The sequence below is a fragment of the Tauraco erythrolophus genome, chromosome 29 (genome assembly GCF_009769465.1).
Source record: "Tauraco erythrolophus isolate bTauEry1 chromosome 29, bTauEry1.pri, whole genome shotgun sequence".
Taxonomy (NCBI): Eukaryota; Metazoa; Chordata; class Aves; order Musophagiformes; family Musophagidae; genus Tauraco; species Tauraco erythrolophus.
Genome location: NC_141493.1, coordinates 2,326,241 through 2,351,783, shown reverse-complemented (window position 1 = coordinate 2,351,783; position 25,543 = coordinate 2,326,241). Strand labels below are relative to the sequence as shown.

At 56.9% G+C, this 25,543-nt stretch overlaps 1 protein-coding gene across 1 annotated transcript in view; it reads left to right on the top strand.

Annotated features, from left to right (window-relative positions):
* The window catches only part of PEBP4 (phosphatidylethanolamine binding protein 4), a 70,450-nt gene that overhangs the window by 36,897 nt on the left and 8,010 nt on the right, over positions 1-25,543 (top strand). The window contains exon 5 of the mRNA XM_086628184.1: positions 25,270-25,315. Coding sequence (XP_086484310.1) covers positions 25,270-25,315 — 46 coding nt within the window. The remainder of the gene's footprint in view (positions 1-25,269; positions 25,316-25,543) is intronic.

Here is a 25,543-nt window from a genome sequence, read left to right as displayed (position 1 = left end):
TCTTTGCACGGGGACGTGTTTGCACAAGTATGTATCTTTGCACAAGCGCATGAGTTTGCACCAGCATGCGTCTTTGCACAAGCACCCGTGTTTGCACAAGGCCATCGCAGGCATGAGCCACATCCCCAAGTTGGCCACGGTGCTGCACCTTCCTGCAGCCTGTGCTGACCCGTTGCAGGGAAGAATCCTTCCCTAAGTTTCTTTTTTCCAACTCCACGACTCCAACAAACCTTGGTGCCTGCAGTTTGGGCCGGGAGTGGGAGCAGCCCAGCCCGTCCTTGCACTGTGCTTTGCTGCCGTGGCCCATCAGTCCTGGAGTTCTCCATCCCTTCCCACGCTCTTCCCGGGGAAAATTCAGTCTGCAAACCCCTCCATGTGCAAGAGGGTTAAAGCCACCGCCGCGTCCCTGCAAACCCACGCGAGCTGCTGCTGGGTTTTCGTGGAGCTGCTGCTTGGGCTTATTCTCTCCTGCCTTGTAATTAACGCTCCCAGGTAATTACACTCCCAAACCCCTCGAAAAGCTGCCACCAAGCAATTCCCCCCGGCACGCGGCGCGCGCTGACAGCACACGGGGGGACGTGCGGCGGCGGCTCAGCCATGTCTTGGTGCGGCAGGGACGGGGCTCTGCGGTGGGACCGAGCGCATCTTTACTCCCCACAACCCATTTTGGGGCTGGGGAGGAAAGGGGGTCGGTGCTGGGTACCCCAACACATCTGGCTCCCAGTCCGCCCCTGCACTGGCCACCTGTGGATGCTCTTGGCTTTGCTCGGGCCCTGCCATCACATAGGGATGAATTTAGGTGCTAAAGCATCCAGCATCCGGAAACCCGCCTGTTTTTGGGGTTATTTGGGATGTTTGCAGGTGCAAGACGTGGTTCGCCACGTTGCCCCGCGGATCCATCCCTCTGCCTCCGTCTCCGCAGCAGAGGGACCGTCGTTACGCAGATGGGAATTCAGGTTTTTTTCCTCGATGCTTCTATTTCATTTAACATGCAAAGGCTAATAATTTGTCACAATTCAATAAAGCGGAGGTTACAAACACTCTCGCTGCTGTTTATTTAAACGATGGTTTGTTAATTAGCTCCTCTTAACGAGGAGAGAATAAATCAGATAAAACGTACCAAACCGGTACGGAGCTATTTCGCAGCTTAATTTTATTTTCCAGCCGAGATGCTCCAGGCAGCCGGGTGCCCACTGGCTCCCGGCTCCATCCCAACCCTCTTCCCGAGCCGCTGAGCAGGGATGGATGCGCGGGGGCACATCGTGGCAGCCTGGCCTGATGCTCTCATTGCATTTCCCTCACCATGGGTCCAAAAAAGGACTTTTTTGGCTCTTTTCTCTTGCTGCTGTGCTCTGTCCCCCCGGCCGGGCTGCGAGGTTTCCCTTGGGTTCCACTCTCCGCTTGTTTAGTCTCAGGCAGTTGCAGGGCAGGTGGGGGGGAATAAAAATTAGGTCAAGAATAAAGTTGTGGCGATGCAATTGGGAGCTCGGAGCTGGTTTACCCATCACCATCAGCCAGAGCCAAGCTCTGATTTCATCCCTGGCCCCACGGAGAGTGCTTAGTATCCATCGGCGTCGCATCCCCGCCACTCCGGGGATGTTTCATATATAGGTTATGAAACGTGGCCGGGGATGAGATTTCTTCCAAACTCTTGTCTGAGTCCCCTGGGAGCATCCGGGGTCCGTGGTGGCCATGGCCGGAGGGGAGAGTCGGGTGTACCGTGTGGAAGAGCCGCTGATCAATGATTAATCGGGCATGTGTGGTGTGTGGGAGCGATTTGTGTTGGAGGAGGGAACTCCTACAGCACCCCGGTCATGAATCATTTGAAAAGCAAATTTGTGCAGTTACCAAGGGAACGGAAGAAAGGAAGGGACTTCCCTTGCCGAAATGACTCGCGCTCTGATGCGGCTGAGAAAATCGCTCCAAAAAAAAAAAAAAAAAAAAAGAAAAAAAGAGAAAAAAATAAAAGGGGAAAAAAAAAAAAAAGGAGTCGAAGCTGTGACTAAGCAGCAGAAGTTATGTAAAGCGCTCGCTGGGAAGTGCAGGGGAGGGACAGCACATCCTGCCGCTGCCCACGGCGGTGGCGGGGGGCGGCTGCCGGCCCCCTTCTCGCCTCCCCGGGGAGCGGGGGCGAAGCCGCGCCGGCTGGGCTGCTCCTCGCCTCTCGCCCTTGCTCATCGGGTGTTTAAAAAGGGCTGGTACCCTGCCTGGGTGCCCTCGCTGGAGAAGGGCATCAACCCTGGGCCACTGGGCACCTGCATCCCCCACCTCGGCATCCCCCGCGGTGCCCCGGGGCGGTGGTGCTGCAGCCAACGTCGCACCGGGACAACGGTGTTGCTCCAGTTTTGGGGTGATGCAGGGGATGCCGTGCCCCTGCGGCATCCCCATCGCGTGGAGCTGGGCGGTGTCCATAGGGAACAGGAGGAGGCGGGAAACGGTGCCGCCAGCTTCGCGGTGGGGCTCGTGGTGATGCTTTTGGCGGCGACCAGTTTGGCACATCTCTGCTGGGGCGGGGGCTGGGGCTCGTGGTTGAGGGTGGGATCCTCTGCTCCGCTCCCTACGGGAGCTCAGGCAAGGGCCGGGCACTCAGTCTTGGGGCTTGGCATCCAAATTTAATAGCGCTCGCCTAAATTCAGAGATGCTCATCCAAAGGGCGGAAAAGCACATGCGCAGTGGAGGCACCAACCACGGAGGCAACGGCTGCACCTTAAAAACTCCAAAACGTGGTTTCCCTCTGCAAATGCACCCCCGGGGCTGTGCGAGGGGGAGCAGCCAGATCGGCAGCGGCATCTCGACGGAGCCGCTTGAGATCTTTCCAGCTTCCGCCCGGGAGCCCCCGAGCTCGGCGGGGAACCGCAATATCTCCCGAAAAGGGAATGCAGAGGCAGCTGCGCGGGGAAGGAAAACCCTCTCCCTGCCCTCCCCTGGTGCCACAGACAACCGGTGTCTGAGCGATTAGTCACCGCGATCGCGCCGAGGCTTCCCTCCTCCACAGCGGAGCCTGTCCCCCACACGGGAGAACCAGCGGAATGCTTAATTGGAGTTCCTCACACCTACCCGGGTGTAGCCTTAAACGAAGTGACAGCGCGATCAAAGCGCTGGAGTCAGACCCTGGGAGCTGCGGGTTGCTATGGAGTTTCTGGCTTCTGATTTTAAAAGGAAGAAGAAAAAAATTAAAAAAAAAAAAAAATATATATATATATATATATATGTAGCAATGTCAAGGCCAAACCTATAGATGCTACTGCAGGGCTGGTCCTTGGGGGGTTCTGCTCCTCGATGGGGGATGCTCAGCCCCAAAAAGGTGTTTTCTGCCCCGCAAAGCTGACACCAAAGATTTGGCAGTGGTTAAGGACCGCTGCCAGGCTCCCGCCCGCCGGGCATGGGGAGGGCGGTGGGACAGCTCAGCGTGGCAGGGAGCATCCCGCGGGATCCGGCTGAGGCTTTGGCTCCCTGATGGCTTTTGGAGGCATCTTGGACACATCAGGAAAGTCACCACCGAAGGTGTCCCTGGGGTGGGAGGGCTGTCCTCACGCCAGCCCCCCACTGCTGGGTTAGCTCACCCGGAGGTGGCAGGGCTGGAGTTTGCCCAAAGGATTAATTTTTCTGCCTGAAATTTGCAGTGAGGATTTTAAGCTGATCAAAGCTGGTTTCTCACCCCAGCGAGGCCGCGTGCCGTGGTCTGGTTCCATCAGCCAGGGGACAGTGGTGGCATTGGGACCCCCATAGCTGGCTATGCCCGTGTGCCCCTGCTCGGTAGCACCCCATCACCCATCCCCACAGCTTCGTCTTCCTCCGAAAGATGCTCGGGCTCAACTTTCAGAGGTCTTAAAATGCAGCGAGAGGGTACCCGGGGGCTCTGGCACGGTGCTGGGACCTGAGCCCCTGACGTTGCCCATCGCCCGGGGGCACCCAGGAGGTTTGTCCGTCACTTGGGAGAGGGAAATTACAGCTTCATTCCCGTCAGGAATAATTTCACTTCCCCAAAACAGAGGCAGCGTGCAGGAGGGAAACAGGATATCGTTTGTGGTTTCATGAAAAAGTCATCTTTTTTTTCCTTTTCTTTTTTTTAATCTTGTCGCTTTGGGTTCTATTTAAAATTTGGGTATTCTGAGACGGAAAGTTATTTTGAAAGGGCAAAAACACGTCAAGTTCCAGAAAACAGCAAAATCAGCTCAGTGTTGCCATTTTTTTTTTGGAAACACAGTTGGCCCCCAAATCTCCCTGGATCGGTGCTGTGGCCGGTGCAGGATCCAGCCCCATCCTGCTCCGTCCTGCCCTCACTCCGGTGCGTACGAAGGAGCATCCCTGGTACCAAAATGCCATTTTTTCATCCCAGTCTCAGTGAGGGGGGTGATTTGCAACCCACCGCCGCGCGGGACCTCTGCGCCGCCTCGACCCCGACCCCAAACTCCGGCGCGTGGGCACAGCCGATCGTTGGAGCCCCATCGATCCCGTCTGCCGTCGCCCGGCACTGGCCCTGGCAAAGGGGCCCTTCATCGATACGACATCGACGCTGGCGGGGCGCTACTGGCCGCCTTAAAAAGATCATCTCGATGCGAGGACTTTCACTTTTCTCCCATTAATTAGCGCGTCGCAAACGACTCGGAAAGGAGGTGGCCGGTAAATGCGAGAGCAATTAAATCCGCGGCGCCCGCGCCCCCTCCGACCCCTCTCCCCGTGCATCGATCCCACTTGGGGAGGGGGGAAAAAAGTGATGGGGAGGGCTGAGCCGGGATTGCATCCCCATGGCATTGGGGGAAAAAAGGCTTTTGCTGTGCTGGGATCCGTTTATGCCTCTCTCCAGCAAAACGCCGTGGTTTTATTCCCTGCTGTTTCCAAACGAGGGCCGGAACAAGGTAGGAGAGTGAGGAAAACCCTCCGCTGGCTTCCCTTGATGAACTGAGCTAATTTCTCTCTTAATGGTTAGCTCCCGAGCTGAATGTGAGGCTTTCCTCCTGCACAGCAAACCCTCTCCCACACACAGACAAATAGGCTGAATATTTAATTGGAATTCCTCACACCTACAGGGTAAAGCCTTGTCAGTAGAAATATAGCCCATCGCCAGCTGGCATCCCCGCACGCCACCCACCTTAGCTCTTAAAAAGAAATTCCTCCCCGTCCTCCCCTCTTTGCTGCACACCCACGGGCCCCCCCCTTCCCCGGGGCAGCAGGACCTGCCAACGCTGCCCCCTGCTCCCCTCCCGGGATAGGGATGCTGTGGGATGGTGCGCGGGCAGAGCCTGCCCTGAAAGCCGTTGTGCCAGGGGAGATGCCCGTCGCCCATCGTCTGCCGCACCACAGAGGCACGACCTTCGCCATGGATGGAGCTGCCTGGAGCAGGGTGGGGGGCACCGGGCACCCCAGCATGGGTCCTGGACTGGTGGCAGGGGACCGAGAGCAGCAGAGGGCACTGCCGGTCTGTCCGCCCGCGCTTCGCCCTGCCCGTCCCCGGGTGATGAAACGCTGGGCAAAGCATTGCCCAACGCTCCGGGAGGGCAGGCAGCGGCCCTGGGGCGGCTGCTGGTCGGGAGGGTGTGCAAATTCCCCCCTGTTTGCAATCCCTGGAGCTTCCCAGGTGGGAAGGCCACCGTGTCCGCTCCCAAAAATGGCCCTTCCCTCCCTTCCCTGTGCTGTCCTGGCCGGTGTGGGATGTAACCCCGTGGCATCGAGTGCGGAGGAAGGTGCTGGGCTCTTTGAGACAGGGATGCTCAGTCCCATTTCGGGGTGCCTGACCATCCCGATTTGGGAGCACCGCGGGGATCGCCAGGTCGGTGCCCGGGAGCAACCTGCTGCCCTCACCCCTGCCCCTTCCCACCTCTGCAGCAGGTCCGGGGGCACAACCAGAGCTGGCTCCCGAGCACCCCTGAGCAGGCAGCTGGGGAGGGGGCTCTTCCCTGGGGATACGAAGCCTCCAGTGCCCACGGAGGAGGAGCGATGGCAGCGTCATGTCCCCCCTCATCCCTCCGATACCTTCTTTGGTTTCCAATGGAATTGCTCTTTTCTCATCCCCCGTCTTTCCCTTTTTTTTGGTGCTCTTTCTCCCTCCCTCCTTCTCCTCGAACCTCTCCCATCCCAGGTTTCAAAGACCCCCTTCATCCCCTGCAGGGACCTGCCACCATCTGCAGTTTTCTTTCCTTTTCTTGTTTTTTGTTTTTTGGTTTTTTATTTTTTCCCCAAGTTTCCCCATGCCTTTATCTTAAGGAGCCAGGTTAAATATTCCGTAATCAGTGTAATAATACACCTGGACTCGTTCGCGAGATATCTGCCTTTTGTACTGCGACAGGACATTAATAGTAATTATTCTGCTTTGTAATTGGAGCTTTAAATACTAATTCAAACAGCCAGAGGAAAACCAATTAGTGCTAATTTATCTCTATGTGTTTTGGAGAGCCTGTGTCTGTCATACTGTGAAGAAATAGGTTGGTAATTAGTACAGTTGGGTGGTAGATAGAAGTAATTATCAGATTCTTTCATGTTCTTTAAAGGGGGAAGAAAAAAAATAATAAAATCTAAAGGCTGCGTGACTCTTCCTTTCCGAGGAAGTTTGCACCTCGAAGGAAGGCAGCGCGTGGTCCCAGTCAGCGCCGGGCTCGGCTGTGCCAGAGGCTCCTGGCCAAATTTTGTGCCATACGGAGTAATGAGTGATGCCAGGGACTCTCTGGGCACAGCGAGGGCATCCGAGGCCTCGTGTGCCGGGTTTGGCTCGGGCAGGGGTGGTGGTGGGGTATCCGAGGAGGCATCGAGCGGGACCGGCGCCGCGCGGGACGGCGGGGAACGCCGGTGCCGACGGCGTTGGTGGGCGGGAGGAACCGCGCCGCGGCGTGGCCACGCGCTGTGTGTTTGAGCCAAAACCGACGCGGTCAAACCCGGCCCGACGCGCTGGAGGTGGACTCTGAGCGAGTGAATCCTATCCATGTGCTGTCGTTTAAGCCATACCCTATGGATTTGAGCCGTACCCTATGGATTTGAGCCATACCCTCTGCATTTGAGCTGTACCCTATGGCTTTGAGCTGTATCCTATGGCTTTGAATCATACCCTGTGCATTTGAGCTGAATTCTATGGATTTGAGCTGTACCCTATGGATTTGAGCTATATCCTATGGCTTTGAACTCTACCCTCTGCATTTGAGCTGTACCCTATGGCTTTGAGCTGTACCCTATGGCTTTGAGCTGTACCCTATGGATTTGAGCTGTATCCTATGGCTTTGAGCTGTACCCTCTGCATTTGAGCTGTACCTTATGGCTTTGAGCTGTACCCTATGGATTTGAGCTGTACCCTATGGATTTGAGCTGTATCCTATGGCTTTGAGCTGTACCCTCTGCATTTGAGCTGTACCCTATGGCTTTGAGCTGTACCCTATGGATTTGAGCTGTACCTTATGGCTTTGAGCTGTACCCTATGGCTTTGAGCTGTATCCTATGGCTTTGAGCTGTACCCTATAGATTTGAGCTGTACCCTCTGCATTTGAGCTGTACCCTATGGCTTTGAGCTGTACCCTCTGCATTTGAGCTGTACCCTATGGCTTTGAGCTGTACCCTATGGATTTGAGCTGTATCCTATGGCTTTGAGCTGTATCCTATGGCTTTGAATCATACCCTGTGCATTTGAGCTGAATCCTGTGGATTTGAGCTGTACCCTATGGATTTGAGCTATATCCTATGGCTTTGAACTATACCCTACGGATTTAAGCTCTACCCTATGGATTTGAGCCATAACCCTTGTTTATGAATCCTACCCTATGCGTCCGAGCCAGACTTTGCATGTTTGAGCCATATCCTATACATATGGATCCTACCCTGTGTATTTGAGCCATACCCTATGGATTTGAGCTGTACTCTACGTATTTGAGCCATACTCATGTTTATGGATCCTACGCCGTGCGTTTGGGGCATACCCTCCATGTTTCAGCCATACCTTGTGCATTTTAGCTATACCCTATGGATTCGGGGGGGCAAACGGTGGCTGTCCCCATCGCCCCCATCCCCATCATCCCCCTTTGCCGCCCAGGAGGAAGCAGCAGGTTCCTCGAGGACGTTGGGCCCTGCCACATGCTGCTCTTTTTTTCTTTTTTTTTATTGAATAAGAGGATCTCGAGGTTTTCTGTGCAGGGAGGGTTTGGTTTGTGGTTACTTCGATCTCCCTTTGCCATGTTGCGCTATTAAAAAAAAATAAATAATGCCTGGAGTAGTTGTTCACCCCATCAGGATGTCGGGCTGAGCCAGACCAGGAGTGCAGCAGGATCTGCAGGAATTCATTAATGGCCCATTCTGTATTTCCTTTTCTTCTTAAAAACCCAGTGGAGTTACCTTGGTAATAATAAAGTGCATGATTCCAGGAGGGAGGGAACAGATTTTTATTTTGATTAAACGGATTTCTCCTCCTTCCCTCCTTGCCCCTTTTATTCCTGCCAATTTAAAATTTTTGTTTGGGGGGGAGAAAAAAAGAAAAAAAAAAATTATAAGTGAGTGCTAATGATGGAAAAAAGCACATTTTTTCAAGGGAGGGGAGAAAATGCCAGTGGAAGTCTTCTATGCAGAGAGATGCCGGGGGGCACAATATATCAAAGAAAATATAATACACCCAGGTTAAAACTAATGATTGCCATATAATTAGACGTGAACCATTGTGCTATAAATGTGTATTCTTCTGCGTGCTGTGATTTTACTGTAAAAGAGAGAGAGAGAGTGAGCGTGCGAGAGAAAGAAAGACAGAGAAACACAGAACCCAGCAACATACTATAAAAAGCACTCTGTTGACTTTTCTGCTGTTTAGTATTCCTTGCCCGTACTCCCCCGGGAGTATGTAATTAGTGCTTTATGAAGAGTGCATTTAAAGCAGTTTAATATTCACCTCATTCAGTCTGAAACAATGTGATCACTGCTTAGACAAATCACTGCTCCTTACTGACATCCTCTGTCAGTACATTACCTCTGAAAAGACCTTTCAAGAGGCTTGGATGTTAATTAGTTGTCTATCATGTATAAACAGAGCAGCGAGCAGAAGGGCTGCACCAGGCCAAAAACACAGAGGGAAAATACTGGAGATACTTTTTTCCTTCTTTTTTTTTTTTTAGCCCTCCCCCTTTAATGAAAATTCCTGGCGTTCTCGTCCCCCGTTCCCCGGTTTGCTGGTGCTTCGTTGAGTTTTGCGTGGCCTGGAATGGAGCCGGGGTTTCCCTGCCGCTGGGTGCCCTCCCAGGGATGCTGAGCCAGCCTGGCCCCATGGTTCTCCACCGCCCCGACTCTGCAGGAGAGGTGCTGCCAGGCCCCAGGCGGCCCGTGGAGCATCCTCTGGTCTGGTCGGGCACCTGCTGGGCTGCCTGGATGCCCCCCAAGGTGTGAGCATCCCAGCCAACACCCGGGCCCGCATCCCAGCCCTGCATCCCTGTGCTACATCCCAGCCCTGCATCCTAACCCTGCATCCCAGCCCTGCATCCCTGTGCTACATCCCAGCCCTGCATCCCAACCCCACATCCCAACACTGCATCCCAATGCTACATCTCTATCCTGCATCCCAATGTTATATCCCAGCCCTGCATCTCTCTGCTACATCCCAATCCCGCATCTCAGCTCCATATCCCAGCCCTGCATCCCAATGCTACATCCCAATCCTGCATCCCAGCCCTGCATCCCTGTGCTACATCCCAACCCCACATCTCAGCCCTGCATCCCAACCCCACATCCCAGTGCTATATCCCAGCCCTGTATCCCGGTCCTGTATCCCATCCCGCATCCTGCAGTGCCCTCCCAAGCAGACAGGGATACGCAGCCGAATCCCCTCGGCTGTCTAGCCCTGCGTTGCTGCTCCCTTTGGAAGCGGGAAGCTGCCGTACATCACTGAACACGGAAGCGCCGCTGTGGAAGGAGCTGGCCGAGGCTCTCGGCAGGACAGGGTTGGGGACCCCCAGTCTCTCCCAGCAGCACCATTAGGGATATTCCCACTGGGATATGGACACAGCGATGCCGCAGGGCTGTGGGACCCTGGCTGCGGATGGGACCGGGAAGGTTCTTTAATCCCAGCACCAGCACTAGTTTAGTGATCGAAGACGCTGAACCAGCACTTCTGCACCTATAAAATGTGGTTACTGACACCCACCCACTTTTCTAACATGCTTGGGAATGAATGGATGGAAAATACTCCAGGAAAAAGGAAGCACTGCTATTTAAATCGGAGTTTAGCTTAGCGCGGCGGCTTTACCCAGCGCGAAGCCCGACCGGCTGCCCACGGCTCCGGCTCAGGGGGATGAGGGATGGGGCAGCGGGTGGGACACCTGCCTTAGACACCCTTATCGCACCCCAGAGCTGCTCTTTAACCATCCCAGGAGACTCTTTCCGTTTTCCATCCCGTGTCGTCCCGGGTAAAACGCCTGGCAGATGACGGCGGCCGCCTCACCCCGCCTGCCCCCGGCTTGATCTTCTCAGGGAAATCCGGGAGATCGGGTGCACCACGGCCCCATCCAGCCTGCTCCCCGTGCTCCCCGTGAGCTGCTGGCCCCCCGTCCCCCTGCCCCGAGACAGCTCATCCCCCTGCATCCCCACTGTGTGCCCCCCCACCCCTTCACTGGGTGCAGCGGGTGGGAGGTGGGTGCAAAGCACCATCCTGGGAGCTGGTCCCAGCTCCACTTGCTGCTCCTCAAGCCGGGGGACTGGGAGCCACATGAATCCTATTACTAGCCTCCATCTGGCAGCCCCCATTTGCTCCCCTGGGCATTTGTGAGCCAAATCCAGCAAATCCAACACTTCCCGGGGCCGGGGCAGCCGCTTGCTCCGCCGCGGAGGTGGGTCAGGGGCAGTCGAGGTCCGACCCTCTCCTTTCCCCTCGACCAGCAGCGGACACGGACTGTCGCTCGCTCTGCTGCTGGGAGCAACAGCCAAGGCTTGCAACCACGGGTGGGTTTGGGTGAGAGCCCCCCCGGCACCCCACTCATGGGTCCCCAAGCACAGCGCCGCGCTGGGGACACACCGAGCATCCCCGCGGGACGCCTTCCCGAGCCTCCCTGCCTGCCCAGCCCCCGAGCTCCACACCCTCCGCTTTGTGGGTTTTACTTTTTTCCCCCCTTTCTCTCCCTTTTCCACCAGTTTGTTTCCCCGGCTCTCTTAGTCACGAAGGTGAGGCACTGGCAGAGACACAGACATCAAAAACAAGAGGTGATGAAACGCCGGGAATAATTAAGTTGCACTAAATCACCGGGCCCCGGTGGCGCGCTGCCAATGCGCTGAGGAAACTGGAGCACGCAGGAGCAGAGTTATTATTAATAATCACCAGCGCCCTCGCGAACAACAACCTATTTTGCACTTTTCTGTACCCAAGGAGTGGGAAGGGAACAGCCGGTCGTGGGGACGGGGATGGAGAGAGGAGCGTCTCTTCTTTCCCACCAGTGCACGGTGCTGCACGTCCCACCGTAAGCAGGACCGGATCCGTCCCAGGGCCATGGGCACCATCCGGGCTGGGCTGGCCGTGCCGCAGGCAACCCAGGGCCGGAGCAAGTCTGCTCCCGCCGCGCATCCTCCAGCCTTACGTAAGGGCAGCCTTATCCGCCTGCCATCAGGGCTCGTCCTCGCACCGGGCTGCGAGCGAGAGCTCCCGTTCCCAGTGTGTGGGTGAGCCCAGTAGCCCCGGGCTGGGCATTGCACAGCTCCTGCACCTCTGCCCGGCCCTGCTTGCAGGTTGTTTGCACGGTGCATGCAACAGGCTGCCGTGCAACACCCCACGGCGGCTGGTAGCGGGCCAGCGCGCAGCCGGCGCAGCCGCGGCTTTGCGGGGCAGTTGGGATTTCGGGAAGGCGCCGCTGGGTGTGCGGGGCTTGCTGCCTTTGCTGAGCCGCAGCAAACGTTGGGTCTCTCCTTGGTTATGTGTTTTAAGGACCGAGGGAAGTCCCTTCCCCAGCCTGTCGCTGGTGGAGGTGTTGGTGGAAGAGATGATCCAGCTCCCACCAGCCTTCCTGGGTACTGCTGGGCTTTTTTGGGAGAGAAAAGAGACCTCGGTGCAAAGGTTCCTTCTCCAACGTGCGCTGAATCGACGGCTCTACGTGACATGGCAGGGCAAGGCTCGTTTTTAGAGTTGGATCATAGAACCATGGAATGGTTTGGGTTGGATGGGACCTCAAAGATCATCTAGTTCCAACCCCCCTGCCATGGGCAGGGACACCCTCCACTACACCAGCTTGCTCAAAGCATCATCCAACCTGGCCTTGAACATTCCAGGGATGGGGCAGCCACAGCTTCTCTGGGCAACCTATTCCAGTGCCTCACCACCCTCAGTTAAAAAATTTATTCCTTTTATCTAATGGAAATTTCCCCTCTTTCCGTTTAAAGCCATTGCCCCTTGTCCTGTCACTACATGCCCTTGTAAAAAGTCTCTTTCCAGCCTTCTTGTAGGCTCCATTCCATCTCTGCAAGAGCCCGGGCACGCTCTTCTCCGGGTTTGAGGTTGACTTCAGATGCCACGTGGCCGCGGGCACAGCCTGAGCCCCAGCTCCAACCACCATTCCCACCAGCACGCGTTTCGTCAGGGGAACCATCCCGACCTCCTCAAAATCCTCCCTGGCAGGGTAAACCCAACGGTGTCGAAATTTCGGAGAGCCGTAAATCTAATGTGTTCGTAAAACCTTTAAGCCTCCGTCTGCAACGCACAGGTAAACCTTTAATTCCCTGACAATGCAGCGCTAACTCCCAGCTAAATCCCTAATTCCTGCGTGCCGTAGCCCCGCGAATTCAGCTCTCTGCAGCCCAGGGCTCATCTGCCGTGAGCAGCGTCGGCTGTCTGCTGCAGCATCGTGCTCTTTGGATGCAGTCCGTGTGCTCCGGGTGGAAAAGGAGTCCTGGGTTCTGGTGCTTTTACTTGGTTGATGGAAATCTTTAAAACACTTTTTGCATTTCCTTAAAATAGGAATAACGACGGCTATAACATCCCTGCAGCATCCTGCACCTGCCCCGAGGTCGCAGCATGCGGGGGGGATGCGGAGGCAGGGAAGGCGCTGCCGAAACCCGGTGTCCTGGCTCAGGACCAGCCCTCCCTTCCTCTAAAAAAGGCTGAACCACTTCCAGCTGATGTGACATGTTGGAATGAGCCCATCGCTTGCTCCAGTGGGTGCTGCGAGGCTCGGGGAGCATCCCCAGCATCTGCTGAAAGACTTTCCCCCGCGGAGCTTGCCGGAGCCGATCCCCGTGCGATAGCAAGAGGGTGCAGCTGTGGAGAGACCTGACGGGCGGTGGGGAGGCCAAGGGAGCCCGATGGCTTCGGGAGCTCATCAACATAATGATGACAGCACTGGGGATTGCTCCACGCGTTTGTACAACGCGGGTCCCGGGCGCTGGGACAACATTTCCCAACCTGGAGAAACCTGTATGGACGACCACCCTTTCTTAAGCAATTTTCCTGACTCAAGATCCCACCCCAGAGTCAGCAGGAGACGGCTCTCTGCTGCCTCTTACAAAACAGCTCCATCCAAACAGGTTTCCCCATTAATCCCTCTTCCAGAGAATTTTCTTTTCCCTCTTTTTTCAGGTGTCAGCGGGTGCTGTTGGCTGTTGAGGAGGTGTTGGGTCTTGTGTTGGGCCACGGCGCTGCGTTGACAGGGTTTGACCTTCCTCAGCTCAAGGGCTGAGGCCACACATGGCATCAGAGATTAGCCAAAATCGTGTCTTTTATAGGAAAAACTTTCCTGGGGCGGGAGGGAAGGGAATGGCTGTGCTGGGAACCGGACAAATCCAGGGGAGACACAAGGATACAAAAAATACCAATTTTTGTACTAATGGCCCAAATATTGACCTGGAGAAAATCCAGAGGATGACACCGTGTTCACCTGCCCCGGATTTACAGCAGATTTCTAAGGAGAGAATACTTTTAGAGACGAATGAAAAGTTGCCAATTTATTTCGGTGCTCAGCAAATGGTCCTGGTGGGCTAAAACCCATGGGGAACGTATCCCAAAAGTGTGTACGGAAACATCTGCCATCACTTCTGGCCCACTCGAGACCCCACCAAACGCATTTTTTCCCTCTTGGAGACGAGCCGCCGCCACCTCGCGCGTGTCCCACCGGGCTCCGGGAGCGGGTACCGGCAGGCGAAGGGTTAAGGCAGCCCCATCTGCTCCGCTCCTCGTTTCACAAGGGCGGGTTTGGAGTTTTCCTACTCGGAGTTTCAGAGACGGAAGGTGTGCCTGCGCTCGCTCCGTGCCTGGTTTGCCCGTTTGTGTGGGCGGCGGGTTCAGCGCCGTCTTGTCAACACTTGAATATGTTGAGCATCACTCACGGGGCATTCTGTAAGAAACCTATTAAGTTAATTACCGAGGCTTGGCGTGTGCGTGTGTGCGTGTGTGTGTGTGTGTGTGTGTGTGCCAGCGAGCGTGTGCACCTCTCCTGTAAAAATTTGGCTTTTTCTTCGTCGCAAGAGGCTTCTGATGCAAGGTCTGGCCTCTTGCTGTGATGACATCCCGTCTGCTGCTGTAACTGATACGGGGTTTTACCGGTGCTGCCAGCTAGCCAGAGAGGCTGGCAGGTGGTTACGGGGGTCGGGGTGGGACCCCCACCCAGGTGGGACCCCTGCCCAACCTCGGGGACCCCCACCCAAACGGAGGGACCTACTGCGGTGGCGCTGGGTGTAGGCTGGGGAGGAGTTAGGATGCAGATAGTCCTAAATCTGTAGGGTTTGAGCTCAAACGTGGCTGTGCTGCCCGCGCAGGGCCGGCTCGAGCGTGCCGTAGGTCGCAGCATCTCTCACTCCTGGCTTGTGTCGTCATTTCTGCTCCGTGCAGGCACCTGGGAAAATGCAGGTTTGACCCCTTGGCTCAGCAAGAGGGCTGGGAAGGGACCTCTTGGTCTCGATATTCACACCACAGCCCAAAAGTGGCCCAAAATAATTAGAGCTGGAGACGGTGAGTTATTCTCGTTGGGGCTGGAGGGGATTGTCCCATTCCTGGTGGCAGGAAAACACGGTTTGTGCAGAATAACCTCCAGCAGCACCGCTGGGCATCCCTGGGAGGGGGAATTCCCTCTGTTTCTCCTCCAAAAGCCTCTCTGCTGCCTTTGCATCCCCCCGGACAAGGAGCCGTGGGTCTGAGCCTCAGCCCGGACCAGACTCGGGCTGTTTGAGCAATGATGAAACGCCACGAGCAGCTACACGTGTCCACGCTGCCCAGCCCCAGCCTCGCCATCGCCTCCCAGATTTCGGCTAAAACAGGGCTGCCGCACTCCTCACCGCCCCTGAAATACAGGAAAAAAGGAATTTTTCCTTGCTGGAGCCTGAGTCAGGGCAGGGAGCAGAGCGAGTGCTGGCTCCTGGCTCCCAGGGTGGTTTTATTTTTGGGAGGCGCACGGGGAATCTCACAAACAGCCCCCGGTGCTTGTGCGTGCTCCAGGTAGGGCGGCTCGGCCCCCTCCTTCCCGAGCCGAGAGCATCCCGTGGGAGATGGGATCCGGTGGACTTTTAAGGAAGAAAGGGAAGTCCATGGCACCGCCGGAGCAGCCTTGGCAGCCGCGGTGCTGAGCGCCCGCCAGCCATGCTGTTAACCCCTCATCCTCGGGATGGGCACGGCAGCTTCGGGGGGGGGGGGGGGTCGGCAGCCCCGCTGCGGGGGGCCATAGAATGCTTGGCAGCAAAAAAGCGCCGGCGAGAAGGCGCATCCGGCTCTTTCTCATCATCTGGATCCACGCAAAGGGCTCGTGAGCATCCCGAAGCTCTCATCCTTCACAAACCCACCCTCCCTCCCCGAAAAAAAATAACAAGCAGGAGGGAAGCAGCAGGGGGGGGGCCAGAACTCGCACTGCTCCAGTGAAGGATGTTTCCTGTTGGAGTTTCTCCCGTCCCAGGGGCAGCTCTGGACTCTCCCTCCGCACGCTGCCAAGTCCCGCCGTCAGGAAGCGGCTTGTTGGGGGGTAGAGGGGGGGGACGGACGGCGAGGCCGAGCCCACGGCAGCCCGGATGTGCTGGCGGGGGCCAGACATCATGTTCCCCCTCCCGGCGGATCGCTGCCAGGGCTGTTGTCATCAGACGTGAAGGGGAGACTTTTTGGCCAACGGAAGGAGGAAAAAAAATAAAAATAATAATAATAATAATAATTTTTTAAAAAAAGAAGAATCAAACCCTGCCTGCCTCCCCCACCCCAACCCCACGCTCTTTCCCCACCGTTCCCATCAGATTAGTGAAACCGAAATAGCCGAGTTGGCCCAGAGCGGTGGGAGGGTTGGCACGCGCGGGCTTTGATCCACCCCCACACCCGGGAAGGTGCCCGGGCTGGGGATCAGACACCCCAGGCAGGAAGAATTTGCAGGGGAGGTTTGCGGCGTGCGTGTGAGCCCACAGCCATCCCCCAGCCCCGACGTGCCCCCTGGGATGCAGCATCCCCGTAACAACTGGGGCAGCAACCCCCCAGCATCCTCCCTCCCAAGGGGTGGTCATCGCTGGGTGCCACCTGCCGAAATCTGGGCTTGCACCACGGTTTTGTGCCCTGGGCTGTCCAGCCCAGCTGTCGCTGGTGCATCAGCACCAACCCGGCCTCCGCATGGTCAGCGGTGCCAAAAGCTTCTCTGAAACGTGGGACCACCCCAGAGAGGTGGGAGGGGATGCTGCTTTTGGGAAAGCTGGAAAACATCCGGGTTTTAGAATCATAGAGTCATGGAATGGTTTGGGTTGGAAGGGACCTTCAAGATCATCTAGTTCCAACTCCTCCCTGCCAATGGCAGGGACACCTTCCACTACACCAGGTTGCTCAAAGCCTCATCCAACCTGGCCTGGAACACTGCCAGGGATGGGGCAGCCACAACTTCTCTGGGCAACCTGGTCCAGTGCCTCATCACCCTCAGAGGGAAGAATTTCTGCCTCAGATCTCATCGAAATCTCCCCGCTTTCAGTTTAAAGCTGTTGTCCCTTGTCCTATCACCACACACCCTTGTCCACGCTGCTTTGGATGCAGCCCAGGACACGGTTGGCTTTCTGGGCTACCAGCACACGGTGCCAGCTCATGGTGAGCTTCTCATCAACCAACACCCCCAAGTCCTTCTCCTCAGGGCTGCTCTCCATCCATTCTCTGCCCAGCCTGGACTTGTGCTTGGGCCTTATTGAACATCATGAGGTTCACACAGACCCACCGCTGTGCTCCTAAAGCCTTCCAGCACCATCCTTCCCCCTTGGATGCTTAGAGCATCTCTGCCAGCCCGGTTAGGAGGGGATGTGCAGTTCACTAGTGGGATATTCAAGCCCACGTGCCCCAACAGACGTATTTATTGCTGTTAATCCTGCTCAGGCAGTGGCAGTGCTGGGGACGTGCTGGTCCTTTGCAACCACCAAAGGAAACATATTCCCATTCCCAAAGGCGACGCAGCCGGCAGTGTCCCCGCGGGTGAATCCCCACGGCTGTCCCGTGCCCGGCCCTGGGGGAGGGTATCAGCACAACCTTCGCTCTCATCCGCACTGAATCGGGCTACAGGCCTTTAAATGACTGAATTAGGCAAAATTTGGTGTTTCTCCAAGAATCCTCCGGAAATCTGCTGCTGGAAAAGCAAACTCATCTTAAAGCTACACGCACACAGAGCAAACAAGTTTTCCACTCTCAAGAACTGTAGAGACTTGGGATGGAAAAGACCTTTCCAGTCCCACCCAGCCCATTTTCTGCCCCCTTCAAGCTTGTTCCCCACTTTGAAATCTCGGGGGCTTTGCTCGCTGCTTTGAACCCTCTCGTCGTGTGTTTTTCTCTGGAGTCGTTGCGGCGTTTTGCAGATGCCCCATCGGAACTGGGGGTGACGGGGGCGGCCCAGTGAGTGGTGGGGACATTGAGGGGCACCTGCCCCCTGGCTCCATGGGGTGAATGTGGGGAGATCCTGGTGGACCTCCCGGAGAAGGACCAGGCTTGTGCCAAAGGCCAGCGCAGCTGCGCGGAGCCATGCCAGTGTGATCCAGTGGCTGCTGGGAAAACCAGTGTTGGAAGCGGCGTGTTTGAGCGATCCCCGGACCCTGTCATGGCAACTGGCACAAAAACTCGATGAAATGCAAAAAAACACCCTTCCCCATCCATCCCTCTGCACCTGAGCCATCCTCAGGTCTTCTTCCTCCTCCTCCTCCTCCAAACCCAGCCTCACTTCCCTCCCTGGCGATGCAGCGCATCGTTATCCCACCGGTACGAGGGGATGCTATGGGTGGGTCCAGGTTGGCTCATGTGTGGGACGAAGCCCCCCCAGCCCTCCCCTTGGTGGGGCAGCCCCGGGCCGGTGGGTCGGGGTGACTAATCCGGCAGACGGCTCCGCCGCGAGCTCGCCCGCGGTTGCAACACCACGGGGATATTAAATCCATGCAGCCGCCGAGCCCGGCATCCACGCAGCTTCCGAACACGCCCCTGGGGTTGCTATCAACATCCCTGTTGTTCTTAGCAATCGCATCCATCATTTATCATCCCGGTTTACAACAGAGGCCCAGGGGCTGGGAGACGGGGTGTGACCGCGCAGGATGCGGTTGCGACGCTCTCCGAAAGGGTCTTTTGGGTGCGCCGGGGTGCAGCCACCCCACCGTGAGCTGCTGCCTGCTCTGTGCCCGCTACTGCCTGCTCTGTGCCCGCTGCTGCCTGCTCTGTGCCCGCTGCTGCCTGCTCCGTGCCCGCTGCTGCCCACTGCCTGCCTGCTGCTGCCTGCTCTGTGGCCACTGCTGCCTGCCCACTACTGCCTACTGCCTGCTCCCTGCCCGCTGCTGCCCACTGCCTGCCTGCTGCTGCCTGCTGCCTGCCTGCTGCTGCTCCAGCTTTCGGCCTCCGTGGACAAAAGCAAAGGCAGAACTGGTGTAGATGGTGACCAGAGCACGTACAGCCCTTTCCATAAACTGGTTTAAACCATCCTTTTATTCAACTGGTGCACTTATCTTGCTGAAACGAACCCTCATGCTTCTCCACCTGAGACCCCAGGGAGAAGCGGGAACAGCAAAACTCCTTCATGGGGTTTTTTGGCTCCAGCCAACCTCGACTCCCAAATCCATCCTTTATACCCACGCTACGAGTGTCCCAACAAAGCCACATCACACGTGCTGCACATGTAGGGCCAGAGCCCAGCATCCTGCATCCCATTCCCCCCGTCCCAGCGCTACCCTCTGCCTCTATAAAATCACAGAGGTTTAAAAAAAAAAAAAAAACACAAACTCAAAACCCCTCCTGCTTTTCAACAGCAGTGTTTTGGCTGGAGTTTCAAAATCATCCGAGTGTCATCACAGCCTCCGCCCCGCCAGCTCGGACCCCTCACCTACATGGTTACGGAACGGTGCGGACAGGCAGGGAGCGTGTGCCAGCAACGCCTAAGCCAGGCAGGGATCTGTCGCTCGCTGGAAATCCACCCAGCAGAGCCTCCCTCTTTTGAAATGGGATGTTCTGGAGCTGGAAACGCCAGCCTTGGGCTTCTAGGAGGGAGGCAAGAGGTCCCTGCAGTGCGCAGACCCTGAACAGTTTGGGTTATTAAATGCAGCATTTTGTCTCTCTGCTGCTTTCGTGCCCCTAGATTAAAAAATCTTGCAAAGAGCCAAACACCGAGGTGATTTATGTTTATTTTGCTTACTTAATAATCCTATAGCATGTCCTTCCCTGGGGCATTAGGGTGTATCAGACAAGCATTAATTTAAATTACAACCGTGCCTGATATTTATTTTTTAATATATTTTTATGGTAGCCTTCCCCATTTATAGCCATCCAAAACAAAAGCCAGGCCACACCAAGAAGCTGTAATCGCTGCCTAATAATTCTGAAAGCAATCAGGGTAAATCATCGGCGATGCTGACCCCGGGAAGCGGGAGGAGAGGCTCTTCGGGGCTGCGTCGGAGCGGTGACATCCCAGCACGGTCCTGCTCCGGCTGCGGGCACAGCAGTGCTTCCCTCCGGGCCCCAGGGGTGGCAACGGGACCCCTGGAGCTGCTTCTGCTCCTTGGGGACCCTCGGGAATTCGCAGTGAGCTTCCCCGGGGCTCTGACGAGCCTCGGTTTGTTTTTTGGGATGAAGTTCCGCAGTGCACCGATGCGGATTCGCGCAGCACTGGCTATTTGGAGGTCGCTGCCTGCTGGGAATCGGTGTCTTGGCACGATGCTGATATTAAAAACACCCGATTTTGGTGCTTTTAGCAGTGTCAGTCCACAAACAGGCAGATCCACGGGCCGTGCAGTACCGATCCGCCCGGGTTTGGCTTTTCCTCAGCACCCACTGAGGTTCTGGCTCTGCCCTAAAGAGAAGTTCCCTGCAGAAGGAAACGCACCTTTTCCACTCTTCCTGTGCCTGTAAGTGGCTGAGCTGTAATTTACCAAACTTTCATGCTCAGACCGACAGCCAACAAGCCAAATATCGCCTGGAATGGTGAAATTTGGCGAGAATTAAAGGAAATTAAAATAATAGGCTGTGGGTGATGGGGGACCAGCGGCTGGGGCTGGGGCAATCGCACATATCCGGCCGCGTGTAGCTCGGCGTGGAGCGCGGTGCTGGACCACGCGTGGCCGGAGCCTGCGGAGAGGAGCAGGAGGCTCTGGAGCAGCGGATTAATGTCCTGTCATTTGCACGCACGGAAAGCAAAGCGGCTGGGCAATTAACAGCCGGGCAGAGAGTCAGGCTGGAGGCGGGGGGTACCCATGTTTCCGTGGTGCAGGGATGCTGGGATGCTGGGAAGCGTTTCTGCCTCGGGTCCGGGGTCGCCTGTGCCGTGTCTCCGGTTGTGCCAGGGGAGAGAAACCAGCTCCGAGCAAAAGCTGAGGGCCCTGAGTCATCCCGAGGATCCGGGAACCGGAGCTATGGGGAAGCACCAGAGAGCAGGAGGCTGAGGATAACATCTGGGATTGGGAAAGCTGGTCTGGTTGCAGCAGGAAGGGGAGGAGGTTTCTCTGGATTTGGGGCACGATGGGATCTGGCACCGACTCGGGTGGCTCTGCTGGGCTTTGGTGGGGGTTTGTCTGTGGCCTCGGGGATGAGACCCTTGGTCTCCTCTATGCAACGAGGTGATGGTGGTTCTCCCAGCTCAGGGCTGAGCATGTGGAGACGAAGCAGGAGAAGGCTCAGGCACCCCCGGGATGTGTCGGGGAGGAGCAGGATGGGTGCAGGGAGTAATACAGCAGCTGGGAGAGACCCTTCCCCACCATGCCCTTCCCCTCCCAGCAGCAGAGGGACCTCCCTGGCCAGAGGTGACATCCCCACCTTGGTGGCCTTTTCCTCCACGAGCTCCTTCCATGTCTTTCTGTGGATTTTTCTATTCCTACTAATTCTTTTCCCAATGGAGAGAACACGGGGCAGCCGCGCCAAGCTTTAATTCGGTGGCATAACGATGTTGGCATAACGAGATGTGACACTTGCAATAAAAAACGATTTGCATGGTAGGGGCTGACAGTCTCCTTCGGGCACGAAACCCCAACTTGACGGTGATGGGAAAAGCAAGGGTGGTCTGGAGCAGCTCCGGTGCCGGCAGCCGTGCCGGCAGGGAGAGGGGTCGGCGCGGCGTGGGCTATCTGGGGTGGTTTGGGACCATCCCATGCCCTGGCACAGGGATCGGTGTGGAAACGAGCTAAAATGCGAATGGGCAGCTGAGCTGGGAAACGTCGGAGTTTGGGAGCGCTGGGAGCTCGCCGGGCCCTGCCCTGCTCTCGCACGGCCTCCCTCCGTGCACAAATAATCGGAGGAAGAGTTTCTCTTGGACCATGTTATTTCTCACGTTCTTTTTGTTGGAAAGTGGGATGAGCCTGAACGTTTCTGGGATCCGGGATAGGAGCGATCCTCACCACTGGCACTGGCTTTGGTGGAGAGGAGGAAAACCCAAAGTGTGCACCTTCCCCTGCCAGGACGCGGTTGAGCAGATCCGTATCCAGCTGCAATTAACATCTTATTCCATGTTCGAGCCTCCACTCCGCTCACAGGAGGCCACGTTACCACCCCAGCGACTCTGCCCTTCCCGGGATGCTCCCCTGCACTCCCGAGAGCCAATCCCTAAATCCTGACCTCATTATAAAGATCACAGAAAGAGAGAATACCAAATCTGGGCTCCTGGCTGTGCCGGCTTTGGAGCCGCCTTCCCCCCACCAAGCTAGCGTGCCGTAAGCGAGCAGCGCAGGAGGAGCCCTGTTTGTTTGGGGATTAACTTTCCCACTTGGTTAATTGTTGGTTAATCGTATCGGCGCGCTGCCGAGCCGGCACCTCGGCTGCCGCCCCACGGCACGCAGCCCCCAGCACCCGGATGAGTCCCACGGGGGTCCGCAGGGGGGCCAGGCTGGGGCACGCTCCCGGCAAGGCAGCAGCAGCCCAGCCCCGCTCCGTGGCTCAGCCCTGGGTCCCATCCGTCATCTGTTTGTGCTGGTCCCCTGCCAGCGATTGTGCCGATTCCCACACCCACTTTCCATAACCCTCCGTCCTCGCCTGGGCGAATCGCTGGCGCGCTCGCCACCCATCCCTTTCCCCTCCTCTCCGATGGGATCAGACACGTTCTGGAGAGGGGGAAGAAGAGAAAGGAAGGGAAAAAAAAAAAAAAAAAAGATCAAGAGGAAAACAAAATGTGACTCACTGCCTTCTTAATTTATTTGTGTTTATTTATTCCCCCCCGCCCTACGCTGCGACGTGCAGCAGGCAACACCGAGGGCTGGCTGCGATCTACCGGAGAGCCTCGGCATGGCTGGTGTCCTGTTCGGCAAAGGGGTGTTGGGAACAGGGGGGAAGAATTTTCTCCACTCTTTTGGCCAAGGTAAAGAGGTACGGAGAGGAGATCCCAGCAGAGAAATCGTGTGGTACAGATTTTTAAGGCTGTCCCAGTCTCCATGTGAGCATCCCACCAGCATCCTGTGCCCCACCAGCGACTCGGCACAGACCAGAGGGTGGAAATATCTAATTCCACCTCCTACACTGTGTCCTCGGCAGGGGAAAGAGAAAAAGGGAAGATAAAAGGCTGGGAAGCTCAAATGGTGTCATTAGGAACTATTAATGCTCTCATAAAAGGGCATTAATAAACACGGCAGCTCGTCAGCGTCCATTAGCTCTGCTCGTGGCAGGGATCTTCGGCGGCCGCCGGCGCGCGATGCTCCCCGTGCCCTCGCCAGCATTTCAGCAAAGGGACAACGGCCTGGAGGGGGGGTTTATTCCTCCCTACAAACCATTCTTCTCCCCACCAGCAAAAACCCACTTCCCAGCTGCAGATCCCCCTCGCCCTGGGGAGGCAGCGGGACTCCGGGCAGGAAAGCTCGCAGGAGCGCGCGGGGCTTCGCACCCGGCCCTGCCAGCCTCTCCTGCAGCCCAGCAGCCCGTTGCCAGCAGAGTTTTGCTCCTCAGCTTTCAGAAAAGCTGTTTACTATTAAAAAAAAAAATAATGGCAAGGTTTACAGTGCTCGTCCCTACTTTCTCCCTCCCGCCCTCTTCCTGTTCTCGCCTCTTAAAAGGAGATTTATCCTTTGACTCTCCCATCCCCGGGGCTAGCCAGAACCCACTGCATCTCAGGGCGAGCAGGCAACCCACGGCGGCACGCAGGGAAACAGGGAGGAGGCCCCGGCCTCTCCCGATAAGCCCATGGCAAAGCCAGGAATAGCAGCGAGGTCCCCGCACGGGAGCAGCCCTACCCGGAGCAGAAAAAATCTCTCGGTCTCTGCCTTTGAAGAGCAGGGGCTGGCAGCCAGCCCGGCCGCACGGCGAGCTTGGGGTTTGCTGCGAGCTTCCTCCGCCAGCCCGGCCCCGCAGCTGGAGCCTGGCACAGCTGGGGGAGCTGGCACAGCTGGAGGGGCTGGGCATGAGTGGCTGGGTAGAGCAGATGCGCACATCTGGATGGAGGAGGCATGTGTGGTTGAGTGGAGCAGATGCGCACATCTGGATGGAGGAGGCATGAGCGTCGTCTGGGCAGAATGGGTATGCACATCTGGGCAGAGCAAGCGTGCCAATGTAGATGGTCTTCGTAACGCACATCTGGATGAAGTGGGCATGCACATCCAGGCATATTGTGCTCACACAGCTTGGCAGACGAGGCAGGGAGAGAGCAGCCAGCGTTCATGCCCGCTCCATCCAGATGTGCATTACGAAGCCCATCTACACAAGCACCCTGGCCGTGTCCCCCCTGCAGCACACCCCGGGATGCTTCCCCCCCCCGGCCGTCCGCGCCCACCTTCCCCTCCCGCTGTGAACCATGGCATCCAAACCTGCCCGTCGCTGCCCAAAATCTTAGTCATCCCCACTCTGTCACCAGGATATTTTTGGCTCTGGCTGCCAAATGGGAAAGTCAGTGTCGGGGAGCCGATAGCCGGGGACCCAAGCGGGCACTCAGCTCCCTGGTGACCTTTGGTGTGCCACAGGCAGCTCTCAGGAGGCTGTCCCCGGCCGTGACTCAGTGCAAAGCAGGTTTCTTTTTGGAGAAAGCAGAGCTTTGATCCCGAAGAACCCGGGGAACCGACCATATTCCCCACGTGCACATTTGCTTGCAGCTATCTGATGCATTTTATTATTTTTTTTTTTTTCGGGGTAATAACTCCCAGGGCAGGTTAGGACGGAGGAGCCCTGGCAGCGGCGTGTGTGTGGGCAGGACTGGAATAACGGGTGCCGTAGGAGAGGATTTACGAGCTCTGGCGGCGGCATCGGTGGGAGGTGGGGGCCAACCGGGAATAGCACAGCAGGTCAGGGGTGAGGTGGCTTGTGCAGGGTCAGGATGCGGCCCAAGCGCCCGCCGCTGCCCCCGTGCCATTAATCCAGTCCCAGCGGGATGCTTGGCGGTCTCGGTCTTCCTCCAGGGAAGTGTCCCTGGCCAGGGATGGAGAGCCAAGCCCGCCGGGCGGTGGGACTCGCTCGCCAGGCAGGAGTTTCGGTTGAGAGCAAAACCACCGCGATGGAGCGAAGTTTTGCCGCAGGAACGCCGGTGCAAATCACCGCGGTCCTTCACTGCCGGCCCCTTCCCGATTCCCGGTGTGCCAAGCGGCACTGAGGCTTTTAACAGGGCTACTGTGGCTTTCCCAGTGTGCCACAGCCTGGACCACCAACCCGGATCACCAGGTCACGGATGGCCTCGTGCGCGGGTGGCAGCGCGGTGACAGCATCGCCTGTGTGCCGGGGCGCTGTGCATCCAGCCGCTAAATCCCAAATAGCCACAGGAAGCCCCCGGCGCGCTCCTTCCCCCCACCCTGGCCCAGCAACGTCCCCCATGGAGTTTCACTCCCTAATGACCTTCACAAGGAAAACACCCAAAATGTTGGAAAACAAACCCCAGAGGAGAAGCGGGTGCAGGGGGGTGGGCAGGAGGGGTCCATCCCCCAATGTCTTTCTCCTGGGGGTGCCAGTAGCACCTCACCCCCCTCTTCTTGTCCTTTCAGGGAGCGGATCTGAGGAGTGGGGACATCAAAGGACACGTGCTGACGGGTGAGTGCAGACCTCAATGAGGGGGATGGGGTCTCCCAGAACCCCGGGCTGGGAGAGGTGAGAGGGCAGTGGAAGAGCTGGACAGCTGATGAGGACACCGGGACGGGACGGAAGGAGATGAGGGGCTCCTACGGGGCACAGCTGGGCGCTGTCTGAAAGAGGAGCCACTTTTTCTCATGTTTTTCTAGAGGCAAAAGTGGTTAAAAAACTCCCCAGTGGTTGGAAGAG